The following is a 20,542-nucleotide window of genomic DNA, read 5'->3' as shown; positions in this document are numbered from 1 at the left end:
TATCATTTTCATCAAATAGCCCAATTCAGAGGTCTCATGTCCAAGACCTAGAGAAACTCATTCATGTGTTCATCTACAGCAGGCTGGACTATTGCAACAGTCTTTTGACTGGTCTTCCCAAAAACGCTGTGAAGCAACTGCAGCTTATTCAGAATGCAGCTGGAAGAGTCTTTACGAGAACCAAGAGAACCGAGCACATCACTCCTGTTTTTAAATCTCTACACTGGTTACCAAACTACAGAATCAATTTCAAAGTGCTGCTGCTAGTTTAGAAATCACTCAATGGCATGGGGCCAAAATATGTCGGATCTCCTTTCGGTATGTCTGAGATCCTTAGGAAACAGTCAGCTGGTAGAACTCGGGTCAGAACCAAACAGGTTGGAGCTGCTTTTAGCAACTTTGCTGCACACAGATGGGATCAGCCTCCTTATGACCTCAAATCTGTCCTAAATCTGGTAACTTTGAAATCAACATTGAAAACTTTTATGCATTCAACAGCCTCTAGAATGATTGTTTCTCATGCTGCACCTTCTACACTGGAACTGCTCAGCCTTATAGCCTTTTTTTTAAACTCTTAAATCTGAAATTAATTTGTGTATTTAAAATGATCTAAAGTATATTTTTATTGTACTCTAATGTAAACCACCTTGAATTGCGTGTGGGAAATGTGCTATATAAATAAAGCTGCCTTGCCTTGCCTTACATACTGACATAAAGATCAACTTCAACAGCCACGAGTTTAAACAAAGTAATCCTCGAACAGAAGGAGCTCACAAGGAGGAAAAAAACAACCTAGAAATGATTTATTTCTGCAGCTTTATCCACTTTGCTTTGACTGCTCTCTTTTGGTGGGTTGTGTGTACTGCACGATCTCACTGATAGGAGTTGGCCATTTTTCTTCTCGTCTGATGATGGGACATGAATAAAATTAGCTGCATTTTGACAAGGTATTGTAAAATTCACAACCTCTTGATTAAAGCCAATCGCTCTCTTTCTATCTCTCATTCAATTTTTGAATATGTTCATGGAATAAACGCAAAAGGTGAGTTACTTGGTTGAGTTGTTCTCACCACACTTTAACTAAACATTAGGATAAATTAACCTGTTTAAATATGGCAGAAGTGGTCAAATTAAAAAGCTACACGATGCTTTTCAACAGGGAATAATTTTGTAAAACTTGTATCTGAAATCCCAATAAAGCCAAGGCTATTTTAAAATGACTATCTTTTAATTTATGGTAGTTCAAACTAGTTTTATGTTTTTTTTTTCTCCCAGCCCCCAACTCATCATTTTTCTTCTGAATGCTTCCGGGTTTAGTTGCTTCAGCGATGCTCATTGGCAAAAACTCTCAGTGACGTATTAAATGCGAGCTAGCATAAAGACGGATCTGTAGCAGACACCATAAAGGACATTTTTACATTCACCATTCAGGAAGGCGGTTCTGTGTTTAAAATCCAGCGTCCAGTTTGATTCTCTGCAATCATTTCTTCCGCACGCGACCACTACCGACACCATCAATCACCACCTATGAGAAGCTGAACCGGAGTTTGTCACTCTTCTGATTGGCTGAATCAGGATTAGGGCGGGATATTTACCGCCATCCACCAGACAGAAGGGACTTCAATGTTTTATTGTGAGCAGCTAAAGGGACAGACAGAACCAGTCCTTACCTGGACTCGGACTGTCCTCCACAGGTAGGCTCCAGGTTTCCCCCTCTCTCTCTCTCTCTCTCTCTCTCTCTCTCTCTCTCTCTCTCTCTCTCTCTCTCTCTCTCTCTCTCTCTCTCTCTCTCTCTCTCTCTCTCTGTGTTTGTTAATGATTAGACCCTAGTTAATGATGCTAACTTAATCTCCATAGTCTGAGTAAATTTTTCAACTTGTCTATAAATGTGCATTTTAATTACATTAAAGACATAAAGTTAAAACAAAATACAAACATATCATAAATAAAAACATGACTCAGGCATCACAAACTAAAATAGAACGAAAGGCTACAGTAAACACGAGTGAGTCGTTTTTATTACTAAAATGCTGTTATTTAAATCTAAAACAGTGCTAATCTAAATTAATTTGAGATCTACAGATTGGGGATTCCACGTTTTAATCCCTTGTATGGAAAAAGTAGTTCATCCCTCAGAGGAGTGGTGTAAAGGCACTTTAGTATTCCCATTAGATGTTCACAAATTAGCCTGGATCTGAGGAAAACGTTTACCAAACACCGAGGGTCTGGCCATTTATGCATTAAGAAAAACAAAAAGGAGTGATAAAACTGATCTGTGAGACTTTAAGAACCCTTTTAGGTGCCACAGAGTGATGTGCAAGATTAAAATGTTATCTTTTAAATCGCTCTCATTGCAGCAACAAGCCCAGACCATCATGAAGAGTTTGAAAGCAAAGTTTAAAAAGAACGAGGTAAGAGCCCTCTGTGGGAGACAGCTTAGTCAAGTACATCTGCTTAATTTGCATACAGCTTATGTTTGTTGCAGCATAAAGTGATTTTTTTATACATTGTCCCAGTTTGCTTTCATCTGCTGTACGAGTTGGGTTGTGTGTGTGTGTGTGTGTGTGTGTGTGTGTGTGTGTGTGTGTGTGTGTGTGTGTGTGTGTGTGCACATGCGTGCGTTCGTGCGTGCGTGTGTGTGAGGATTTAGTATCACTAAACAGCAGGGGAGCAGGTCTCTCTCCAACCTGCTGCTATGACCAATGATCTCAGGTAGCCTTCAATTATTCACACGTATTCACACGTATTCACACACACACACACACACACACACACACACACACACACACACACACACACATGCACGCACCGGTGGTGCCACAACGGTGGCACAGGAGTTAAGTGCTTGCCCCGTAATCGGAAGGTTGCAGGTTCGAGCTCCGCTCAGTGCGTCACTGTCGTTGTGTCCTTGGGCAAGACACTTAACCCACCTTGCCACCTTGCCTGCTGGTGGCGCCTATGTACGGCAGACTCGCCTCTGTCAGTGTGCCCCAGGGCAGCTGTGGCTACAATGAAGCTCATCACCATCAGGGTGTGAATGGGTGAATGACTGATTGTGTTGTAAAGCACCTTGGGGGGTTCCAGGATCTAGAAGTTGCTATATCAAATACAGGGCCATTTACCATTTACACACACACACACACACACACACACACACACACACACACACACACACACACACACACACACACACACACATATACATTTTGACTTTTATGGGCTACTAATATAAACAATAGGTGTCAGTTATACAGTTTAGGTCCTCTTTCAAAATGACGAATCAAAACTGTTTAAACTTTATTAACATGTAATCCCTGACAGCACATCATCATCATCATCATCATCATCATCATCATCATCATCATCACCAACCTTTATTTATAAAGCACATTTAAATGGCGACAACGCCAACCAAAGTGCTGTACAAGACAATACATCACCAAAATAAATAAAACAAATAAAAACTATTAAAAAAAAACAAAAACAAAAAAACCCAGGAAAGCACAAGGGTTAAACAGTCTCAACCTGGAAGGCCAGGGAATAGAAATATGTCTTCAAACGTACTTTAAAAGTGGGAAGGGAGGGGGCAAGTCAGACCGTCAGGGGGAGTTGGTTCCAAAGTTTAGGCGCACAAACTGAAAAAGCCCGTTCGCCACGTGCCATATGGCGGGCAGGAGGGACAAGCAGAAGGTGCTGGTCAGAGGACCTCAAGGTTCGCGCCGGAACATAGGGACTCAAAAGATGTGCCAAATAGGAGGGTGCCATTTCACGAACAGATTTGTAAACCAACAGGAGAATTTTGAACTTAATACGAAACCGAACTGGGAGCCAGTGTAAATTCGCCAAAACCAAAACCATATAAAAGAGAATTGGCATAGTCCAGACGTGACGTTACAAAAGCATGAACATCTGACTGAAGATCTTTTTTGTTCAGGACAGATTTTAGTTTGGCCAGCCAGCGACGATGAAAGAAACACGACCTGACTACCTGATTTATCTGTACATCCATTTTTTTTAAAAAGCGTCCAGAGTGACCCCCAAATTTGTAATTATCGGCTTCACCAAAACTGACAATGAAGAGGGCAGAGATGGCTCCACAGCTGAGGGGGAGCAGGGGGCAAAGAAACATCAATGTGTTCCCTCTGCCATCCAAAACCAGCTAATTCCTCCTCTTCTGTTTTTTTTATTTTTTATTTTTTGGTGAGTAGCTGCAGAGAACCAAATTTACAATGGTGCAGGACGAGGGAGGGTGCTTGTAGGTGGGGTGGGGTGGAGGGCCAGTACTGTGCAGGCCTTGACAAAAACTAATGGAGAGAAGAAGGGAGCTTGCTACAGCATGGACATAATCAGGTTAAAGAAATGAGGACAGCGAGAAGCGGGAGGAGGAGCTGTGGTGGACAAACCGACTGTGTCACTGCAAGCAGCCAGAGCAGGACGATGGGATTTTGTTGTGCAGGAGGAGGACATGGGATGGACTGTGGTGATGTTAGTATGTGTGTGTCACAGCTTATGTGCAGCGAGTGATTTGAGTTGGAGGTAGGATTTCAAAATAGATTTGCTGATACAGATCTCTGCTGTCATGCAGCTCTGACCTCTGAAAGGAATTTCCCTGAAACATGAGCCTTTGATATCTCTAAATGATCTGAAATGTCATGTAGCTGTGTCAGCTGTGTCAGGTAGGACTCACAGTGGGGGGTAGGGGGTCGAACACCATCAGTATTTAGTTGTGTCCGACATCCTGCTAGCAGTATGGATCCTCAGCAGCCTGTTTTTAGCCTGATGAAGCGCTTCTGCCCTTGTCTCAGTCTCCTGCCTCTGCCAGTAGGTGTCTTCTATTACTATTTACAAACAAAACCAAAGCAAATTTAACCTTTTAAAAACTGATTTCTTTATTAAAAGTAGCTTTATGTATCATTTAAAATTGGTGTGCACCTTTTCTGCATCAACAATTCGGAAACTGTCACCTACACCTTTTGCCTGTTGAGATATACAGTCAGGTCCATAAATATTGGGGCATCGACACAATGCTAACATTTGTGGCTCTATACACCACCACAATGGATATCAAATGAAACGAACAAGATGTGCTTTAACTGCAGACTGTCAGCTTTTATTTGAGGGTTTTTACATCCAAATCAGGTGAACGGTGTAGGATTTACAACAGTTTGCATATGTGCCTCCCACTTGTTAAGGGACCAAAAGTAATGGGACTGAATAAGAACCATAAATCAAACTTATACATTTCAATACTTGGTTGCAAATCCTTTGCAGTCAATTACAGCCTGAAGTCTGGAACACAGACATCACCAGACGTTGGGTTTCATCCCTGGTGATGCTCTACTAGGCCTCTACGGCAACAGTCTTCAGTTCCTGCTTGTTCCTGGAGCATTTTCCCTTCAGTTTTGTCTTCAGCAAGTGAAATGCACGCTCAATCGGATTCAGGTCAGGTGATTGACTTGGCCATTGCAAAACAGTCCACTTGTTTCCCTTCAAAATCTCTTTGGTTGCTTTTGCAGTATGCTTTGGGTCATTATCCATCTGCACTGTGAAGCGCCGTCCAATCAGTTCTGAGGCATTTGGCTGAATATGAGCAGATAATATTACCCGAAACACTTCAGAATCCATCGTGCTGCTTTTGTCAGCAGTCACATCATCAATAAATACAAGAGAACCAGTTCCACTGGCAGCCATACATGCCCACGCCATGACACTTCCAGCACCATGCTTCACTTATGAGGTGGTATGTTTAGAATCATGAGCAGGTCCTTTCCATCTCCAGACTCTTCTCTTACCATTACTCTGGTACAAGTTGATCTTGGTCTCATCGGTCCGTAGGATGTTGTTCCAGAACTGTGAAGGCTTTTTTAGATGTTGTTTGGCAAACTCTAATCTGGCCTTCCTGTTTTTGGGGCTCACCAATGGTTTACATCTTGTGGTGAAGCCTCTGTATTCACACTGGTGGAGTCTTCTCTTGGTTGTTGACTTTGACACAGATACACCTACCTCCTGGAGAGTGTTCTTGATCTGGCCAACTGTTGTGAAGGGTGTTTTCTTCTCCAGGGAAAGGATTCTTCAGTCATCCACCACAGTTGTTTTCTGTGGTCTTCCGGGACTTTTGGTGTTGCTGAGCTCACCGGTGCGTTCCTTCTTTTTGAGAATGTTCCAAACTGTTGTTTTGGCCACGCCTAATATTTTTGCTATCACACTGATAGGTTTCTTTTGTTTTTTCAGCCTAATGATGGCTTGCTTCACTGATAGTGACAGCTCTTTGGATCTCATCTTGACAGTTGACAGCAACAGATTCCAAATGCAAATAGCACACTTGAAATGAACTCTGGACCTTTTATCTGCTCATTGTAATTGGGATAATGAGGGAATAACACACACTTGGCCATGGAACAGCCGAGAAGCCAATTGTCCCATTACTTTTGGTCCCTTAACAAGTGGGAGGCACATATGCAAACTGTTGTAATTCCTACACCGTTCACCTGATTTGGATGTAAAAACCTTCAAATAAAAGCTGACAGTCTGCAGTTAAAGCACATCTTGTTCGTTTCATTTGATATCCACTGTGGTGGTGTATAGAGCCAAAAATGTTAGCATTGTGTCGATGTCCCAATATTTATGGACATGACTGTAGGTTTGTCACATGTGACCCATTTTCCGACTCTAACCCCCTTCAGAGTCAGGACTGGAGCAAGAGTGATGAAAGACTCTTGCAGGCCGTGGAGCAGAATGAACCTGACAAAGTCTCGGCTCTCATCGTCAAAAAGGGTCTCTGTCCCACCAAGCTGGACTCTGACGGCAAGTCAGCGTGAGTTGAACGTTTAATTTAAAACTTTTAGCTCTGAGACCTATTTTGTTCTTGGGTAGAATTACTTTATTTGCAAATTATTAATTATTCATTATTTTCGGGTCTAGTCATAAATCATGTTAAATATTTATTCTAGTCCAGGAAGGCTCCTCTGATACTTTGGATTTAAGTTTAATCCATTTTTGTTGATTTTAAATTTGTTTGTATTTATTGATAACACTTAACAATAAAGGTCCCTTCATTAACATAACTTAGTTCATTATTAAGCATTAAAAAACTACTAAATGAGTTAATAACAACTGCTTAATATAATTTTAATGTTTAGGTTCCATGTGTGTGCATCCAGAGGCCGATTAGACTGCCTGGAGGTGATCATCGCTCATGGAGCCGACCTCAGCGTCACTGATGGGGCTGGTATGTGATTTAATTATAAGTATAAATCTACATTTTCTGTAACCTAGGGGTAGCATGTGTCATGTTTTGCCTTCAGGCTTTAGCGCCCTTCATCTTGCAGCCAAAAACGGACAGTCAGAGTGTTTAAAGAGACTCTTGCAGGTAAAACAATGTGACTATGATCCATAAGTTTCCTAAATCCTAAGTGAAATGAGATAAATGGGATGGTTGGGTGTTGTGCGTGCTCTAACAGGAGAGGCTGGCTGTGGATTGCACTGACAGCATTGGTAGGACACCACTTCATCATGCAGGTAACAACTCAGTCCGCAAATATCAAATTGATTCCAATCCATGCTTGTTTTACTGAAAATATTGCGACTATATAAATCGTTAGTTCTGTTTGCATCCCAAAGGGATCAGTGGCTGCCTGCCCTGCACAGAGACCCTGTGGGACTTCAAAGCCAATCTGAATATCCAGGACAATGTAGGTTTGCGCCTAATGTGACATTTGTTGTTCTGCTTCTGTTTATGAGTGAACTGGAAATTCTTTATAATGTTATAATGATGTGAATTTTTCAGGAAGGCACCACCCCGCTGATCTTAGCGGCACAGATGAGCAGGGTGGAGCTGTGTGCCTTTCTTCTGGGTCGGGGTGCTGATGCAAACATACAGGACAGCCAAGGCAGGTACTGAGCTTTGGTATCAAATCTCCCAGTTTGGTGAGTTAGTAGAACGACTGGTTTGGCATTGGTCTGTTGCATTATAGGCTGGTGAATCATTGATGGATGAAGTGAAGGTGTCAGACAAGTGGGAAGGTTTCTTTGCAGGGACAGACATAAAATTATCCAGGATTACTCTGATCAGTCAGGATTGGGTTGCAAGGAGGATTCCTGTACTTTATAAAGCAGTACCCTTGACTATCTGGCAGAGATTTTGAGAGATCTGGGTCAGGAGCTCCAACTGAGAGCAGCAGCTTGCACCAGACAACAGATTGTTGAGAATAATGAGCAAACTATCCACACAGTAACATTGACAAAGAGAAAAATATTATTTCTTTCAGCTGCACTTAAGGGACATATTATGTAAAACGCGCTCTTCGCATCCTTTTTGTGCTGCCATTTGGGTCTCTGCTGCCTCTATAACCACTTGAAATGTGATAAAAAGTGGTACAATGGCACAATATATTGGCATCAATATTGGTATCGGCCAATGTTCATCATTTTCTAACATATCAGTATTGGGCCGATAAATAGAACTGGGCTGATATTAACAATCGATATTTTTTCCATCTTGTTTCCATTTGTTTATCTGTTTTAGAGGGTGAGGGGGGTGATGATGTGTATTTGTTTAGTCATGTGACAGTGAATGAAATCATCTCAGAAGCTTAAATGTGTGTGCTGTGTAAATTCAGCTTTAATAATTGTCATTCTATACAAAATCTGCTAATTTTAGAAGCATTAATGTCAATATATCGGTATCTGCAAATATCGGTTATCGGCCATAACAGTGATATTAATACTGGTATCGGCCCAAAAATTTTATATCAGTGCATCACTATTTAAAATATAAATGTTCTGCCTAAAACCATCAGTGTATCGCCATCTTCAGCTTAGAAGTCAGCTCTACATTTGAATTTGGTTCAGCCACATCAGCCGTTGCTATTGGCTAAGCTGGTATTGTATACATTAGTCAGTATTTCTGATGTGGTTACATTGCACTGCACTGGAGACGAGTCTCGGCCACACCGCTAGCTGCCTCGGTCACTCAAGCCGATGAGAAATGTTACGGCCCAGAGCCTCTCGCCCCCTTCATTACTCCTCCCTGCCTTCCCTTTTCCTCTCCTTCCTCAGGAAAAATTCCTGAAGAAATACTCCAGACTACGAAGCGTGCTGCTGTGGTGTGTGCTCACACGCGTTTGTTAGCGGCTCATTTCTCTGGGGGAAAATCTCTGAGCTATGGTCGGTGGGAAGGTGGGCTTGTGCTATTACTGCTGCAGTACCGCCTTCTTGGTTTGCCAGGCAATCCCTTCATTTGGTGCATTTTTCATACAGAAAGTGTGGGTCGAGTAAAGCCTGTGGCACGCCATCATTTTTAATAGAAACCATCATAGTTAATGAGAGTGGGCACACGGGGAGTGCCAAGCCACGTCCCAGAAGCATCGTGCCGCGTTGAGGCGCTGAAGATAGGTGCCAGTTCTATCTCAAGCGCCACAGCACTGTTTACAACATTTTGGAGTACTTTCCAACAGACATTATGACGCGGAACGGCTTTACGGCAGAAACCCAACCGCCGGCACAAACCCAGCCTCAGTTTAGATAACTTTAAAGTACTGTTGATCTCGAAATATTCAAATAAATGGCAAACTTACCCATTTTTAATGAATTTGAGCCTCACAAAACACAACAGCAAGTCTGATCACGTATAAACAATAGTAACTTCCCGCTTCCTGTTCTCAAGTCCCGCGTGATGTTGTGACTATCACGCAACTTTCCAAGAAGCGCTCAGCGGCGCGTCCTGTGTGACTGCTTGACTTCTCAACATCGCGGGCGCGGTGCGTCTGCCTCCGGTGTGCCCCAGGCTTAAGACTCTGGTGACTTGCTCTGAAAGAGCTCATTTTGGAAGGTACTAAAACTGTCAAGAATAAAACTGCTGAAATCTCTTCATGTGAGAGGTTTAGCACAAAAAACGCTATGAAAATTTTTTTAATCAACCATAGAAACATAACTTAAGACAAAGAGCCATAATATGTCCCCTTTAATAAATTAATTAGAATCAATCAGATGCTTTCTTTGATAACAGGTCTGCTCTGATGCTGGCATGTGAGAGTGACAGTGTGGAGACTGTAAAAGCTCTGCTGAGAGGCGGAGCCAACACACAGCTGGTGGACTCCCTTGGGCACAAAGCTGTCGACTACAGCGTAACCATAGGCAACCAACGCATCATCCGGATGTTGCAGGATGGAGTTCCTCCAGGTACAACGCAAAGCTTGAGTGTTTTTCAGAAATGCTTTCCCACTACATGACATTACATTTGAAAAATGCTTAAGTTGTAATTAATTATTTCAATGAATCAACCTGCCAGGCATTAGCCCCAATGTGTGGCTTCTGATTGGTGCGTGCATCTCGCTGCTCCCCCAGGAAGAGGCTTTAATTGGAGGAAGTAGATCAGGAGGACAGCTGGTTGTAATTGTAGTGGTTCAAAGAAGAAGAAAAAAAAAACTACACAAGAGTCTTGTTTCACTTTTATCTCCCAACAAAGACTTTGCTGATATATGAAAAACAGATGTGCTGCTGGCCTGAAGAAAACAGATGATGGAGAGGGTTTGGTTAGCACATATTTCTAATTTGGTTTAAATTTTGTTGATTCGGTTAAATAATCATCCATACATGAACAAGACTAACAGTGAAATCATTTAAATGAAATCAGTTAGCTGAAGAAGTTTAAGCCCTTTATTGTTTTTCTCCACCAATGACCATAAAGCTTCTGAGGGCAAGGACGAGGAGGTAATGTTGCACATCCATATGTTGCATCAATGAGATCATGGCTCCTTTCGGCCGATCATATTGTGCATGTTTTCCAATATGAGCTCATTGTTTCTGTGTGCTGCTTTCCTTTTCTTAGCTTACTCCCCTTATTGCTAAACCCCTGTGTCCTTTCTTGGTTCCCTCCATTTTTTCCCTTTTAAGTTGAGCTTGACCTCTGCTTGTCAGTGACCGCCCCACCCTCTCACCCCCACGCAGCCCATTCAAATCCCCTCAGGCGCCTCATCAGTGCAGGGGGGCACAACCCCCCGCAAGCGGAAAGCTCCTCCACCGCCTCGCACTCCTCTCCAGGTACTGTAACGATCATCGCAGCAGGAGGGAAGCTGTTTTGTTCTAATCATTCTGCTTAACATTTAATGTCCATTTTTGAAACATTTCAGCATTAAATGATGTTGAAGCATTGATTTTCAACCTGTTTTGAGTTGAAAGGAAACTAGGGGGGGGGAAACATGAATCTCCAAGCAATTATTGCATTTTAATTCATGTTTTCACACATTATTGGGCAATTTTTTCCTTAATATCGCTATGAAATTGAAATATTTTCCCCCTTTCTATTCATGAAGATCAAGGATTTGCCCCCATCTGCCAAGTCTCCAAGTCCAGCTCCCCGTGTGCGGTCTCCTGAACCTCCAAAGTCCTCGTCTCCCTCCCCTCTTCCTCCAGAAACCCAGCAGTCAGCCCAGGTTTACACAGTAAATGTCTTCTAATAGTCTTTAGAAACACAAGATGCCTTGCTTGAGGTTTTTTTTGTGGTTGTCTGGATTTTAGTCTGAGGACGAGGAGGTGTTTGAGGAGATTCGGCGGCTGCGACTAGAGAGAGCCCGCCTGCTTCAGAAGATCCAAGCTTTAGAGCGGCAGCAACAGAGCGCCCTCTCTGCCTTGGAGGAGGTACAGGCCTGCAGAAAATAATGCTAACATTGAATTTTCTTATTCTCGCTCACATCTCTACTCTAATTATTAGATTTTACTTCAGCCAAATCAAATCTGACAGAATTTCCTGAGTGCTTCCGTACAAAATGTGACATTATTTTTGTGAGGTGGACTCAGAATCACAGTTTTGCACATTTTTTTTACAGCTTTCCCAACTCAAACAACGTTTGGCAGAATCAGAGGCAGAAAGAGACAAGCTGCTTGAGGAGTTGAAGGGGACTCACGGCTTTGGGGCCAGTGACTCTGAAGACATGGATGAAATGTTGGATTTCCCAGGTATGCACACATCCAGTTTGACATACCAGCATCAGCCTCCCTGGCAATTAAGTGTTTTTTTTTTTGTGTTGGTTTTCATTGAACATTCCCTCTAGAAAAGCTGCTCTCCAAGCGTTCCAGAGCATCTCCTGGCCTGGAGGAGGCCAATTCCCAACCGGACACAGACTCAGCCAGCCCCTCCTCTGCTCCTGCAGATCCAAGAACTGTAACTGAGCTTCGAAGGCAAATAGAAGAGCTAACTTCACAGAACTCTGAGCTTGTTCTTAAGGTGCAGGTAAGACAAAAAACAAACAAAAAAAAGAAACACTGATATTGATATTTGATACAATCCCGATCAAAACTTTAAAACCACCTGAATAATGGCCAAAAATCACAAATTGGCAAACAGTAATTTATTATCACTAACCACCTAGACTTAAGGATTCTGGACCCTGTTAGACTGGTGCAGCCTCTCACGCCCCATTACAAATCCCACCAGCATCACATGTGGTGTGTTTAGACTTTTCACTTTAACTGCAGTTCTGTTTTGGAGTGGCCAATAATTACTCTTCCTGTTACGTGTGCATCACTGGTCATTTTAAACTTAGCAACACTGTTGTAATTCTGTTGTGTACAGATGCTGGAGATGTTTGAGAAGGATGACACCGACATGCAGGCCGCCGGTCCAGACTCAGTCCCTCTGGTTCAGTATGAAACCCTGAGGAAGGAGTTTGAGGTCATTCAGGAGCGCCTCTCCCAGGCCCAAGCTTCACTGGAGGACTCTAGAGTAGCTGAGGAGCTGTGAGACTGATTTATTCATGATATGCAACCACTAGACTTATGTGGCGACTACAGCTTACATTCACATGATCATCATGGTTCAAGGCTAATGAGGACAATTATGCCTGTAAACAAATCCATTATGGATATTAGAGTTAAACACTTTGTTGGGTTTTCACGACTTGTTCTGTTTTGCAGTGGCGATGAGAAGTGCGAGGAAGGAGATGCAGAGAGTCCAGACGCTCTGAGAGAAAAACTGCATGGACTGGAGGATCAGTTGGCCTCCTCCAAGTCGGAGCTGGAGGAGCTGAAGGAGCAGATGCGACTTGGGGTGCTTTCTGTGGAGAGTGTTGAAGGAAACATTGCTGCAGCAGTTGCTGGGGCTGCAGAGGAGGGGGCGAGCCAGGAGGCGCAGCAGCTGAGAGCCAGGGTCACAGAGTTAGAGGACAAGCTTGCTAAGGGACAGCGCCAGGCTGACACCATCCAACAGCTGACAGAGAAAGTGAAGGAACTCCAGGCTGCGTTGGCCCAGAGAGAGTCTAACCACACACAAGGAGAGAGCGAAACAGTGAAGTCTCTTCGTGACAAAGTAGCTGAGCTGCAGTCAGCCCTGGCAGAGAGTAGTGTGTCAGAGAAAGGGGGAGCAGCCGCTGGAGATGGAAATCAGATCCGTCGACTTCAAGACCGTTTGGGAGAGTTGGAGGGAGAACTTCAAAAGTGCGTTCCTCGCTCAGAGCTGGAGGAGGTGCAGGTGACTCTTGGACTTCAGTGTGAGCAGCTGGCCAGGGAGAGGGCGGAGGTGGCGAGGAGACTCAACGATGCCTTGCTGGAGCTGGAGAGACTCAAACCTCCTTTACGTGGTGATGAGGAGGAGGAGGAAGATGAGGAGGAGGATCATTCAGAGAGCTCAGAGCCTTCTCTCATGTCAGGTGTGTAGTTGCTATGATTGTTTTTGCTGACTCAGCTCTTTTTTTAAATTGCCGTTCTTCTGTAAAATCAGAACACTCGAGGCGTTTGTTGGCAAAAGTTAGAGAAGACCTGGAAGTGGCCAGGCAGGAGGCAGCCCAGGCCCTGGACTGTCTCTGTGCTGAGCGAGAGGGACGAGCACAGGACGCCCTGCAGCTAAAGGATGCCGTGCCACTCTCAAAGCACGAAGAGGCTCTGTCTGCACTATCGGAGCGGGTGGCTCAGGTGCTGCAGGAGCTCCAAGAGGAGAAAACTTTACGTGCAGAAGCTGAGGAGAAAGTTGCCAGTCTAGAAGCCCAGTTGCAAACCACACAGGACACCGTTTCCAAAGAGGAGCATGATAAGGTCAAGGTGAGCGAAACCGTCTAGAGTCATTTAGTGAGGTCAAAAACAATGACAAATTATTCAGCGTAACGTTCAGTCACCAAAAAGCCAAGTTTGTGACAAGACAGACTTCATGCTCCTGCTTGTGCATCCTCTCTGAAAGGAAGAGCTACGTCGCGCTCTGCAGGACAACGAGAGTACAGCAGCAGCAGCTCAGGACGCCCTGAGAGAGAGGGAGATGGAGCTGAGGGAGCTGAAGTCTCAGAAGGCAGCAGAACAGGGTCTGATCTCGAAGGAGGACCATGAGGCCCTGAGGCTCTCTTTGCAGGCGGAGATCAACGCCGCTACGGCACGCTTCAACGATCTCACTAGGAAACACGAGAAGACGTGCACGGAGGTGGGTGTGTCTCTGCACGTGTGTGTTATTGTGTCTGCCATCAGGCAATGTAAAGCCAAATTAGATGTTATTGCTTCTGTGACATTGTGAGCTGAGCTGAATGAAGACCTATGTTCTCTCTTTGCATTATTTATTGTCTACTTTCCCCCAGCGTCACCTCCTCTTGTTACAGTGATGCTTGATGCACAGAATCGTGCTGAGCAATAAACTCTCCCTCTTATTTTTCTCCATTTTATGTTGTGAATTGTGTCCTTTGTGTAAACGTACCCTCTGTTACCTGACGCTAGATGGCTGCTGCTAGATGCTCTCAATTAGTTGATGTATCAGGCAGGGCGTACTGGATTGTGGCAGCGATGCCAATTTTCTCGTCACAATTTGGTCAAGAAAGCATTTAACTTTTTTGTAATTTATCGTGGTGGAGGAGTTTGAGTGCCCTAATGATCCTAGGAGCTATGTTGTCTGGGGCACTTAGTGCCCCTGGTAGGGTCTCCCATGACAAATTGGTCTTAGGTGAAGGGTGAGACAAAGAACGGTTCGAAGGATCTTTCATGGCGGTTAAAATGAAGAGTCGGAGTACCCGGCCCGGAGGGTTACCGGGGTCCCACCCTGGAGCCAGGCCTGGGGTTGGGGCCCGTGAGCGAGCGCCTGGTGGCCGGGCTTTCGCCCATGGGGCCCGGCCGGGCCCAGCCCGAACCGGATACATGGGCTCGTCCAACTGTGGACCCACCACCCGCAGGAGGAACATGAAGGGTCCGGTGCAATGCGAATCGGGTGGCAGACCAAGGCAGGAGCCTTGGCGGTCCAATCCCCGGACAAGAAAACTAGTTTTTGGGACATGGAATGTCACCTCGCTGGCGGGGAAGGAGCCGGAGCTTGTGGCAGAGGTTGAGCGGTACCGGCTAGATATAGTCGGACTCACCTCGACACATTGCATTGGCTCTGGAACCCGAGACCTGGAGAGGGGTTGGACACTCTACTTTGCTGGAGTTGCTCCGGGTGAGAGGCGGAGGGCTGGGGTTGGCTTTTTGTTAGCTCCGAGACTCTCTGCCTGTGTGTTGGGGTTTACCCCGGGGGACAAGAGGGTAGCTTCCTTGCGCCTTCGGGTCGGGGAACGGGTCCTGACTGTTGTTTGTGCTTATGGGCCAAATATCAGTTCAGAGTACCCACCCTTTTTGGAGTCCCTGGGACGAGTGCTAGATAGTGCTCCATCAGGGGACTCCATTGTCCTGCTGGGGGACTTCAATGCTCACGTGGGCAATGACAGCTTGACCTGGAGGGGTGTGATTGGGAGGAACGGCCCACCTAATCTGAACTCGAGCGGTGTTTTGTTATTGGACTTCTGTGCAAGCCGCAGTTTGGCCATAACGAACACCATGTTCGAACATAAGGATGCCCACCGGTACACTTGGTACCAGGGCAGCCTAGGTCACAGGTCGATGATAGATTTTGTAGTCGTATCATCTGACCTGCGGCCGTATGTTTTGGACACCCGAGTGAAGAGAGGGGCGGAGCTGTCAACTGATCACCACCTGGTGGTGAGTTGGATCAGATGGCAAGGGAACATGCCGCGTAGACCTGGCAGACCCAAACGCATAGTGAGGGTCTGCTGGGAACGCCTGGCAGAAGAACCTGTCAAGACGGTCTTCAACTCCCACCTCCGGCAGAGCTTTGACCACGTCCCGAGAGCAGTGGGGGACATTGAGTCCGAGTGGGCCTTGTTCCACTCTGCGATTGTCGAGGCGGCTGTTGCTAGCTGTGGCCGTAAGGTGGCCGGTGCCAGTCGTGGTGGCAACCCCCGTACCCGCTGGTGGACACCAGAGGTTCGGGGAGCCGTCAGGCTGAAGAAGGAGGCCTACAGGGCGTGGCTGGTCTGTGGGTCTCCGGAGGCAGCAGACAGGTACCGGATAGCCAAGCGGGGTGCAGCAGTGGCAGTTGCCGAGGCAAAATCTCGGGCGTGGGAGGAGTTTGGTGAGGCCATGGAGAAAGACTATCGATCGGCTCCAAAGAGGTTCTGGCAAACTGTCCGGCGCCTCAGGAGAGGAAGGCAGCAACTCGCTCACACTGTTTACAGTGGGGATGGGGAGCTGCTGACGTCAACTGAGGCTATAGTCGGACGGTGGAAGGAATACTTTGAGGAGCTCCTCAATCCCACCAATGCGCATTCCGAGGAGGAACCAGAGCTGGGAGGCCTGGGGATGGACTGTCCGATCTCGGGGGCAGAAGTTGCTGAGGTAGTCAAACAACTACACAGCGGCGGAGCCCCGGGGGCGGATGAGGTTCGTCCTGGGTATCTCAAGGCTATGGATGTTGTAGGGCTGTCATGGTTGACACGTCTCTACAACATTGCGTGGTCATCGGGGGCAGTTCCTAGGGAGTGGCAGACCGGGGTGGTGGTCCCCATCTTTAAGAAGGGTGACCTGAGGGTGTGTTCCAACTATAGGGGGATCACACTCCTCAGCCTCCCTGGAAAGGTCTACGCCAAGGTACTGGAGAGGAGGGTCCGATCGATAGTTGAATCTCAGATAGAGGAGGAGCAATGTGGTTTTCGTCCTGGCCGTGGAACTGTGGACCAGCTCTATACCCTTGCAAGGGTGATGGAGGGGGCATGGGAGTTTGCCCAACCAATCCACATGTGTTTTGTGGATTTGGAGAAGGCTTATGACCGTGTCCCCAGGGGCACCCTGTGGGGGACGCTCCAGGAGTATGGGGTGGGTGGCTTTCTGTTAAGGGCCATTCAGTCCCTTTACCAGAGGAGCGTGAGTTTGGTCCGCATAGCCGGTAGTAAGTCGGACCTGTTCCCAGTGAGGGTTGGACTCCGCCAGGGCTGCCCTTTGTCACCGGTTCTGTTCATCACTTTTATGGACAGAATTTCTAGACGCAGCCGTGGTGTGGAGTGTGTCGAGTTTGGTGGCAGGAGAATCTCGTCTCTGCTTTTTGCGGATGATGTGGTCCTCCTAGCTTCATCCAGCTCTGACCTTCAGCTCTTGCTGGGTAGGTTCGCGGCCGAATGTGAAGCGGCTGGGATGAGGATCAGCACCTCCAAATCTGAGACCATGGTTCTCGACCGGAAAAGGGTGGCTTGCCACCTCCGGGTCGGGGGAGAGGTCCTACCTCAAGTGGAGGAGTTTAAGTATCTCGGGGTCTTGTTCACGAGTGAGGGTAGGAGGGATCGGGAGATCGACAGGCGGATTGGTTCGGCGTCTGCAGTGATGCGGACGCTGAGCCGATCTGTCGTGGGGAAGAGGGAGCTGAGCCAGAAAGCCAGGCTCTCGATTTACCGGTCGATCTACGTCCCAATCCTCACCTATGGTCATGAGCTTTGGGTAATGACCGAAAGAACGAGATCGCGGATACAAGCGGCCGAAATGAGTTTCCTCCGTAGGGTGGCCGGGCTCAGCCTTAGAGATAGGGTGAGGAGCTCGGACATTCGGGAGGGACTCGGAGTAGAACCGCTGCTCCTCCGGATCGAAAGGAGCCAGTTGAGGTGGTTTGGGCATCTGGTCAGGATGCCTCCTGGACGCCTCCCCGGGGAGGTGTTTCGGGCATGTCCTGCCGGCAGAAGGCCCCCGGGTCGACCCAGGACACGTTGGAGAGGTTACATCTCCAATCTGGTCCGGGAACGCCTTGGGGTCCTGCCGGAGGAGCTGGTGGACAAGGCCGGGGAGAGGACGGCCTGGAGCTCCCTAGTTGGGATGCTGCCCCCGCGACCCGGACCCGGATAAGCGGAGGAAGACGAGACGAGAGACGAATCTTATGTTAATTCACAATTTGTTCACCAACCTCTTTAGTTGTCTGTCACTAAATTAAACAGAAAAAGATTTGCGATCTAGATGCCTGAGACAACTTTGTGGCTGTTTAGGGAGGAAATTTGTCCCGTAAATTTTTTGAAGGGTTCAAAATGTAAAAAAATTCTGCAACAAGATCTACGACTCACTTATCTGTTATCTGGAATGAAGACATTTTGGAATTCCCTTCACCAACTACCACAGCCCAGTGGGAAACTGGTTAGGGCGGGCATTAGTGCTGTTATCAAGAGTACAAGAAAGCTTAAAAAAAGCTTAGATTAGCCTTATTATTGATTTTGTAGGTAGTTTAATTTATTCTTTGGTCTTCTGTACTTCAAAGTGACCTCCACTTTTAATATTCACTCCTAAATCCACGTCTGAATATTCAGATTCGGATGAGCGCCCACTCTTTAGATAACTGAAGTAGATGTACTACCATGTAAATTTTGTTTAGCATGAATTAATAAATTTTTGTATCACAACAGGTCACTTTTAAACCATTATTTAGGCCTCCTGTTCTGCAAAATAAGAACATGTGAGAACTGCAGGTTGCTAAATCTAGTCAGTGTTTTCACCAAGTTAGAATTAAAGCTGTTTGTTTATTTCTTCAGGTGTTCCAGGTCCAAAGGGAGGCATTGTTTCATAAGAGTGAGCGGCAGGCTGCAGAGTCCCAGCTGGCCTCGGTCCAGCAGCAGCTCACTGAGCTACAGGCCCGGTCCAGCCACATCCAGGAGCTCCACAGAGACATCCAGGAGTCCCAGGGTCTGGTCAAAGAGAAGGACCGCAAGGTGTGGAGCTGCAGGTCCCGTTTTAACAGCTGAATATTGAGTTGGTGAGGTAGTAAATGAATGCGTCGGGTGTTTGTGCAGATAACAGAACTGTCTAAGGAAGTGTTTCGGCTAAAAGAGGCCCTGGGAGCTCTGTCGCCTCCTCTTGGGATCACATCTTCCTCCTCATTCTCTACCATCCAGCAAGTCAATCCTGGACAGCAGGTGGCGCTGCAGAACAGGATTTCTATTCTCACACAACAGCTGCAAGTGAGTAAAGGTTTCACAGAAAAATGTGTGTTATAAATAATATGTTTGTTTTGTTAAATGACAAGGTTGTGCTTCCGATTCTCTGGATCTTTATAGTATTGTTGTGTCTCTGTAGGACTGGGAGAAAAAGCACAAACATGTGGTGACTGTTTATCGCTCCCATTTACTGGCAGCTGTGCAGGTCAGAAGAACGCGTACAAACAAATATTCTTGCTGTTTGGTTGATCTTGATCTGCAATAAACTGCAAAACAATCCAGGTGCAGATGCGGATCACCTTCCAACCGTCCCAATGAGGATTTGTTGACGAATGCACAAATAATGTGTTGCAATAGGCCTGTTTGACGTTTCATGAGCTTGTTACATGATTTTTATTAAGTTTCTCCATCTGCATTTAAAGCTTTGAAATGATTCTGGGTGTGGCGGCTTTACTCAACAGGGTCGCATGGATGAAGAAGTGCAGCGGCTGCTGCTCCAGATCCTGAGAATGACACAACAGGGAGACTGAAGTCGCTTCGAGTTCCTATTTCCACCTTCTGGCTCTGTGCTGGAGAGCCCACCATCTGCAGCTCCTGTAATACGTAGAGCCAGTCCTCACTTACAAAGCCAAACACAACTGATCTGTGGTCAGACTTCGCTGCATGTGAGAACACATTAGCTTAAACAGCAGCCTCAATGCTTGACTCATGTCCAAACGAAGTGAAAGAGGAGTGCCTTTTTATATCTGCTCATGAGAACAGGAAGTGAATGTGGGTTTTGAGATGATAGTATGCACCGATGGTGTGACTGGCCTACCGATTTTACACAATGTTGTTATAATAAAACAAAATCAAAAGCAACCGATTCACTGATTTGCTCATTGTTGAAACATACTTGATGCGCAGTGGACTAGTGAGCATTAACTCCTGTTTCAGTGGAAGATGTGGTGACTAGCTGCCTATAAGTATTGGAACGGTGCAAAAAGTTTAATTACTATTATTAGGCACATTATCAATAAGCTTAATTAAAATGTAAACGCACGTCCAGCAGCTGCAAGAATCTCTGAAGGCAGGAGGTTATCGAAGTGGAATGGAACATTGTTAGTTTAGTAAAAACGACCCTTGTGTGTTGTCAAAACACAGAATACAATAATTATGAATGAACACACCTAAGATGTTTAAAGATTATGAATGAATGTTCTGTGCTTAGAGACCAATAAAATGTTCGAATGGTGGTCGTTAAAAATTCTCCAACTACTGGAGCAGTTTGCTCATGAGGAGTGGGTCAAAACTACCTGCTGAGAGGTGCGGAAGTCTCAATGACAGTTAAAGGAATCGTTTGA

At 45.9% G+C, this 20,542-nt stretch overlaps 1 protein-coding gene across 3 annotated transcripts; it reads left to right on the top strand.

The window, feature by feature from the left end:
* The first annotated feature begins 1,388 nt into the window (after positions 1-1,388).
* Positions 1,389-20,064, top strand: ankrd24 (ankyrin repeat domain 24). 3 transcript variants are annotated; one of them, XM_054730089.2, is made up of 22 exons: positions 1,389-1,694; positions 2,358-2,411; positions 6,684-6,814; positions 7,140-7,228; positions 7,305-7,369; positions 7,461-7,518; positions 7,621-7,691; positions 7,787-7,893; positions 10,007-10,179; positions 10,688-10,710; positions 11,313-11,432; positions 11,518-11,637; positions 11,826-11,955; positions 12,051-12,229; positions 12,572-12,735; positions 12,913-13,643; positions 13,715-14,031; positions 14,168-14,401; positions 18,798-18,974; positions 19,056-19,223; positions 19,339-19,404; positions 19,661-20,064. In XM_054730089.2, the coding sequence occupies exons 2-22, from the start codon at positions 2,376-2,378 to the stop codon at positions 19,727-19,729; spliced, it is 3,228 nt and encodes a 1,075-aa protein (XP_054586064.2). In that variant the 5' UTR covers positions 1,389-1,694; positions 2,358-2,375; the 3' UTR covers positions 19,730-20,064. The 3 variants fall into 3 exon arrangements, with proteins under 3 accessions (XP_054586064.2, XP_054586063.2, XP_015826905.3); XM_054730088.2 differs by lacking the exons at positions 1,389-1,694; positions 2,358-2,411 and adding an exon at positions 4,275-4,821; XM_015971419.3 differs by lacking the exons at positions 1,389-1,694; positions 2,358-2,411; positions 6,684-6,814; ... (4 more) ...; positions 7,787-7,893; positions 10,688-10,710 and adding an exon at positions 10,948-11,040 and having other exon boundaries at positions 10,039-10,179.
* The last annotated feature ends 478 nt before the right edge of the window (positions 20,065-20,542 follow it).

Source organism: Nothobranchius furzeri, chromosome 8 (assembly GCF_043380555.1).
Source record: "Nothobranchius furzeri strain GRZ-AD chromosome 8, NfurGRZ-RIMD1, whole genome shotgun sequence".
NCBI classification, from domain to species: Eukaryota; Metazoa; Chordata; class Actinopteri; order Cyprinodontiformes; family Nothobranchiidae; genus Nothobranchius; species Nothobranchius furzeri.
This window is presented reverse-complemented; position numbering and strand designations above follow the sequence as displayed.

What these genes read in the sequence shown, in the direction of transcription:
- ankrd24 (XM_054730088.2), top strand. Translation starts at nt 4,750, where the DNA reads ATGGATCCTCAGCAGCCTGTTTTTAGCCTGATGAAGCGCTTCTGCCCT. An exon ending in ACGAGAAGACGTGCACGGAG is followed by an intron (nt 14,402 to 18,797) that starts GTGGGTGTGTCT and finishes TTATTTCTTCAG; the next exon opens with GTGTTCCAGGTCCAAAGGGA. An exon ending in ATTTACTGGCAGCTGTGCAG is followed by an intron (nt 19,405 to 19,660) that starts GTCAGAAGAACG and finishes TTTACTCAACAG; the next exon opens with GGTCGCATGGATGAAGAAGT.